This window comes from Monoraphidium neglectum (genome assembly GCF_000611645.1).
Source record: "Monoraphidium neglectum strain SAG 48.87 unplaced genomic scaffold scaffold03325, whole genome shotgun sequence".
Lineage (NCBI taxonomy): Eukaryota > Viridiplantae > Chlorophyta > Chlorophyceae > Sphaeropleales > Selenastraceae > Monoraphidium > Monoraphidium neglectum.
Window position 1 is genome coordinate 1 of NW_014010303.1, and position 6164 is coordinate 6164.

Consider the following 6164-nt stretch of genomic DNA (forward strand, 5'->3'; position numbering starts at 1 on the left):
CGCGGCTGTGGCTGCGCTGCTGCTCGCCCTTTGATCGGAAGGCCGGCAGTCACCAGGAGGAGATCGATGCCTGCAGTGCTCGCCCGCGTCCGCCTCGCCGCCTCGCCGCGGCCTGCCCCTCCCATGTCACCGCGGGGCGGGCCGCGCCCTCGGCTTTTTACGTCGCCAGGGGGGACGCGCGCGCTGATCTGTGGACTGTCAGGACTGAACTTCAAACGCCGCACTTGACACCGCAATCAATGCCAGTTGAACTTGATCGCAATTGACAATTGGGAGGTCACCTCCTCATCTCACCCCGCGGCGGCGCCCTTTCCTCTCGAGATGGATCTGGGCGCCCGCGCGCCGCCTCGCCCGGCTGCTCTCGACGCTTGCGCAGAATGCGTCAGCCGCGCATCGCGTCTGCAGCCACTTTTTTCACGACCGGCCGGGGGCGCGCGCACCCAGCCCAGCCGCGGCTGCTGCGGCGGCGGGGTTGGAGGCACCGCCCCCGGCTTCTGGGGGGCGCCGGCGCTCTGTCTGGGGACTCTAGAGGGCTGGCCCGAGCGCCCTGCCGTCGCGAAGGCCAACTCGCGGTGGATCGCAGGGCGGCTGGGGGCAGCCATCGCAGCCGTGTGTGGGAGGAGTCGGGGTTTTGTGGCGGTGCCGGCTGCTGCTCGTCGCTGCTGTGCAACTCTCGCTGTGTGCTCGGCTTTCAGTACAGGGGCTAGTGCGCTATCATGTCTTTGATAACTGTGTTTGTTGTGTATTTACAAGTAATGCGGGCTCATGAAACATCGAAGAAATCTGCGCAGTCTTAGACAGGACGGGCACAAGGCATGCAGCGACGCAGCAGTTTCCGCTCCGCAGCTCATAATGCACACACATGATTCAGCCGCATTCCCAGCGGCCGACGTAAGCAAACACCAGCGGCAGCACACCACAACGCACAAGGGGGCAACACGTGTGCTCGCCCCAGCGGGTGGCGCGGCCGCCGGTCAGGGCCCGAAGGGGTGAGCGGCGCCCGCGGCCGCCTCCAATTCAAACTGTGTCTCTCCAGGTGCGATCAGCGGGGCGCTGCCGAGCACCACCGGGCCGTCATACAGCACCACCGCCTGCCCCGGCGCCAGCCCCCGCAAGGGCCGCGCAGACGCCAGGCGCAGCAAGCCAGCACCGCCGCCGCCAGGCGCCGCCGCAGCGCCACCGCTCTGTGGCACGAGGACGCGCGCGGCGGCCGCCATGCCCGCGGCGCCCCCCATGAACCGGGAGGGCCGGAGGGGCTCCGCGCTGGCGTGCAGCTCGGCGTCGGCGCCGCCGGCCGCGCCTGCTGACTCAGCGTCGGTTACGACGCAAGAGACGGCCTCCTGTCGATACCGAGGCTGGCACTCACACGCGAGCCGCCCGCCGCCGCCCCCGCCCCCGCCGCCGAGCAGCGCGCCCGGCGGCGCGCCCGCGACCCAGCGCGCGGGCGCGAGCAGCGCGGCGGCGCTCATTAGCGCCGGGTGGTCGTTACCCGCCGCGACCCACACCACGCGCGCGGCGACGTCCTTGCCGGCAATGAACCGCCGCTGGGGCCCGCCGCCCAGCGGCGCGCGCTGCCCGTGCGTCAGCGCCAGCACGTTGGCGCACGGCCCGAGGTCGGCCCCAGTATCGGCGCACAGAAACCTGCCGGGAAGCTGCGGTATGTACTGCTCTATGAAACTGCCGAAGCTGCGGCGGCCGATGAAGCAGATGCCGGCGCTGCTGCGCTTGGCGGCGGGCTGCAGGCCCTCCGCGGCCGCGAGGGCCCGCACGTCCAACTTGAGCATGCCGCCTGCAGTGCGCGTGTGCACGCAGGCACGTGCGCGTGTCTGGAGCGTGAATATGTGGCTTGTTGCTGGACCAGTCAGTGAGTCATGCTGATGTCACAATATGAAATCGGCCAGGCCAGACGCCTCAGGCTGATGGCTCCATTTGTACAGCCGATCGTCGCGCTGTCCCGGCACCGCGGCCCAGGCGCCCGCACGCTCACCCAAAGGGAACATGGCATGCGCCAGCTGCGCGCCCGAGACGCCCGCCAGAAAGTAGCTCTGGTCCTTCGACGCGTCCGCGCCACGCAGCAGCAGTGGCGGGGCCGCCGCGCCGGCCCCCGCCGCCCAAGCCTCCATCCCCCCAAGCGGCTCCACGGCTGCACCGCATCCGCCGCTGCCGTCGCCGCCGCTGCTGCCGGCGCAGGCACCGCTCGCCGCCGGCCGCCCCAGACGGGCGTAGTGACCAGTGGCCAGGACGTCCGCCCCTTGGCGCGTGGCAAACTCCCAGAGAGCCCCGAATTTGATCGCCGCGTTGCATGAGATGTCCGGGTTCGGCGTCACCCCCGCCGCAACGCCGGCCAGAAACCCGGAGAAGACGTCCTGCCAGTAGCGTCCGACGAAGTCCGCCTCCAGCAGAGGCAGGCGCAGCTTCTTGGCAACTGCATTTGCGTCTTGGAGGTCACGCTCGGACGTGCACGCGCCGGCGCCGCTGCCGCCGGCCTCGTCGCCCGCGTCCCAGTTGTGCATGTAGATGCCGAACACGTCAAAGCCCGCGCGGCGCAGCAGCAGCGCGGCGACCGCGGAGTCGACGCCCCCAGACATCGCGACAGCCACCACTGGGCGGCGGGAAGCAGTGGCAGAGGCGGGGGCAGCTGCCGCATAGGTGGCGAGCGCCCGAGGGGCCCCTGCGCCGCACAGCGGGGCGGCGCTCCCGCCAGCGGCCACGAGGTGGCTGCCGCTGCTTGAGCCGGCCCGTGCACAGATAGCGCGAAAGCACGGCTGCTGCAGGCCGCGCGCGGCCGTACGAGGTGGCAAGGGAGCTACTTGTGTAAGCCTCGGCTCGGCGCATGTCCCAGCGCCCCGGCGGCTGATCATTTCAAGATCTCTCTGGCTCTCCTGCTGTTGCTGCTGCTGCTGCTGCTGCTGCTGCTGCTGCCGCTGCAATGATGGCAGCTCCTGCTGCTGAAGTATTGCAATATTTGTTCCTGAAGCGGCTGCTGCTGAACCCAAGCAGTCCACTGCCGCCGCCGCCGCCTTGCAAGGGCCGCCCCTGGCCCCCAGCCAGCGCAGCCACGCAGCCCCGCACGCGGCCGCGGCACACGGCGCGACCGCCAGCGGCGCCGCGGCGCCCGCGAGCCAGCGGACGCCGGCGCTCCGGAGCGCCGCGGGCAGCATCACTGCTGCTTCTTGCCGCGCTCGCCCTCCTCCCGCCCCTGCTTTCCGTCTTTGGCCCCGGCCACGGCTGCTGGCGCGCCACTACTTCCTCCGCCAGCTCCGGCCAGCTCCCTGCGCTGCTGCTCGGGGTCCGCGAATCCGATGACGGCGACAACGTACCAAACTATCAGGCCCCACAGGCCGATCGCCAGCGCAAGCAGCACAGCCGCATGCGGCACGAGGGCCGGCGCGGCTCGAAGCGACACCACTAGCAGCGAAGCCAACGCCACCACCGCCGCCAACAGAAGCGCCTGAAGGAGTAGGAAGGTACTAATATTAACACCCCCCGTCACTGCACCGGTGACCACGTCCTCAAGCATGCCAGCGATCTGATGTGATCTTCGACACAGCTGCTGATGCAGACTCATGTACTTCTTAGTGGAATGAAAATCAATACCAGCAGGCGTGGGCTTCATATCGTACACTAGGATGTCAACGCCCCACGGGAATGCTTGGCGGTCAGCGCGAACCTATGGCTGATCGCCTGAGAGTGGCAGAGACCAAAGCATTCATTAACAAGGAATCAGGTGCAGCTTCGCCTCAGGCGTAAGATTGCGCGAGCGGGGGTGCATTGACCATGGTCTGGGGGCGCGAGCACCGCTGCTGCTCAAGCTGGAGCGGCGCCGCGGGGCTGCCGCATGCTCAAACTGGTGCAACTCCCCAGCGGGGCCACGTCAAAACCAATGCCACCGCTTCAGCAATGTCACACGTTGTCGCGGCGCGCGTGTCGCAGGGGCAGGCGGGCTGCAATAAGCCGCACACAACTGGCCGTGCGGGCCGCGCTCTGTTTGCTGCCAAACCTCCTGAGGAGGCCAACAGCCTCATGCAGCGCACCCGCGGGATGGGTACAGCCGGTGCCTCGGCAGCCAGCAGCGGCCAGGATGACCCGGGGCCGGTGAAAGCGGCGGCGGCGCAGGCGCTGCGCCGCGGCGCCTCGGCTGTACAGGCCCCGAGGTGGGGCGGCGGGGGCGGCGCCAACGGCGGACCGTCGAGCCCGGCGGGCGGCGGTGGCGGCAGCGCTCTGGGTCGCATGGGGACCTCTGCTTTGGTCGATAAACTCCTGAACATGATGGGTGGCGGCGGCGGCGCCAGCAACGGCAGCGGGCTGCAACGCGCGCCGCTCAGCAGCCCGAGCCCCGCCGCCGCACGTCCCTTAGTGCGCGCGAAGAGCGGCAGCCCCAGGCAGTTTGCAGCCGGCAGTGGCGGCGGCGGCGGCGGTGGCGCCGGCAGCCTCAGCAGCAGTGGCGGCAACAGCCCGGGGTCCCCCACCGGTGCCTCTGGTAGGGCAACCAGGCTGCCTTCCCTTGTATCTCTTCCGAGGGCCGGCAGCACCAGTACTGGTGGCAACGGGTGGGCGCAGAGGCTGGCACGCGCGCCGAGCCCCGGCTCCCTCTCGGCTCCAGGCTGCCTGGCCGCCCGGCCGCCGTCGGCGTCGCTCCAGCGGCCCCTGCGCCCCGCACTGCAGGACGCGCCGGCCGGGGAGCGGCGGCTGCGCTTCGCCGAGCCCGCCGCCCCCGCGCGCGGCGGCGCCGGGGACAGCAGCGACAGCAGCGATGAGGACGAGCGGCCGGCGACCAGGCGCAGCATCTTCAAGCGCGCACACACGGCAAATTTGGCGGGCATCCATGCAGCACCCGTCCTGGCTACTGACGCGGCGGGCGCGTCTTTGACCAAGGGTCAAGTGCAGCAGCAGCAGGCGCAGCAGCAGGAGTTGCTGCAGCAGCAGGCGCAGCAGCAGCAGCAGGCGCAGCAGGCGCAGCAGGCGCAGCAGCAGCAGGCGCAGCAGCAGCAGCAGCAGCCCCAGCAGCAGCAGCAGCAGCAGCAGCAGCAGCAGCCCCAGCAGCAGCAGCAGCAGCAGCAGCAGCAGCAGCAGCAGCAGCAGCAGCAGCAGCAGCAGCAGCAGCAGCAGCAGCAGCAGCAGCAGCAGCAGCAGCAGCAGCAGCAAGTGGACTTGGCGAGCATAATGAAGTCCCCAGCGCTGGCTGCCTCAATCTCCACAGAACCGCAATTCAAGATCCAGTCAAGCCAGCCCACCCCCACTAACAGCAGCAGCGGCGCATCGGCCGCAGGCGCCAGCGGGGATAGGGTGCTTTGCGTGTCGCCCGGCCTGCCGCCGGCCATGCAGCGCGCGCAGTGGCGGCTGTCGGACTTCCGGCGGGTGGAGACTGTTTATGAGGGGCACGCCTCGAGCGTGTACAAGGTGAGCGGGGTACAGCGCTTGCACGCTTGTTGGCTAGCTGGTTTGTCGGCTTCGTGCTGCTCGGCCACCCTCGAGCCTCCACGTTCCTGGCAGGCGCCTGCTGCGCGTCGGGGACCACCTGAAGGCGCCGCCCCTGCAGCCAGCCAGCAGCTTGAACCACATCATCAAGCTGAGCCCGCATTAGGTGCAGCAACCAACGCCTGCCCCAAACCCTTCGAGCCGGGCGCCGCCGCCAACCTCGATTCGACCCCCTTCCCCCTCCTCCACCGCTACCGCGACCGGCCGGCCCGCGCGCAGGCGCGCGACCTGCGCAGCGGCGAGATGGTTGCACTGAAGCTGTACCACCACGGCCGCCTCAACGCCGTCAGCTCACACCAGGCGAGCACCTCACGCCTGAGGGCTGCCTCAAGCGACATTTTTCGGGACGCGCCCGCGCCCGCACCCGCGCCCCCCGAGCAACCGCCCCCCGGCTTGGTCCCGGCAGCGGTGGTGTGAGTCGCTGATGCAGCAGCCGAGCTGCTGTCGGGATGGCGGCGGTGACAGCGGGCCTTGATTTCAGGGGCTGCTGGTAGACGTTGCGCGCCTGCCGGCTATAATGGCGCCCGCCCCTTGCTGCCTTGCCCACCCAGTACTAGTAATCCCTCGAGTTCGCTTGTTGACGGCGCGACGCCAAGCGATCACTGACCCACCTCCCATCGATGCTGGCGCAACACGCTCCCCCTACCACCCCATCCATTCTGCCGGCCTCCAACATGGTAACCCTC

At 69.6% G+C, this 6164-nt stretch overlaps 2 protein-coding genes across 2 annotated transcripts; one reads left to right on the forward strand and one right to left on the reverse strand.

The window, feature by feature from the left end:
* Positions 1-974: 974 nt before the first annotated feature.
* Positions 975-2588, reverse strand: MNEG_12593 (tRNA(5-methylaminomethyl-2-thiouridylate)-methyltransferase; the record flags this gene model as incomplete). The annotated part of the gene is made up of 2 exons (XM_014038934.1): positions 975-1789; positions 1988-2588. The coding sequence occupies 2 exons, from the start codon at positions 2586-2588 to the stop codon at positions 975-977; spliced, it is 1416 nt and encodes a 471-aa protein (XP_013894388.1).
* A 1312-nt stretch (positions 2589-3900) lies between these two features.
* Positions 3901-5895, forward strand: MNEG_12594 (hypothetical protein; the record flags this gene model as incomplete). The annotated part of the gene is made up of 3 exons (XM_014038935.1): positions 3901-4480; positions 4604-5400; positions 5698-5895. The coding sequence occupies 3 exons, from the start codon at positions 3901-3903 to the stop codon at positions 5893-5895; spliced, it is 1575 nt and encodes a 524-aa protein (XP_013894389.1).
* Between the last annotated feature and the right edge of the window lie 269 nt (positions 5896-6164).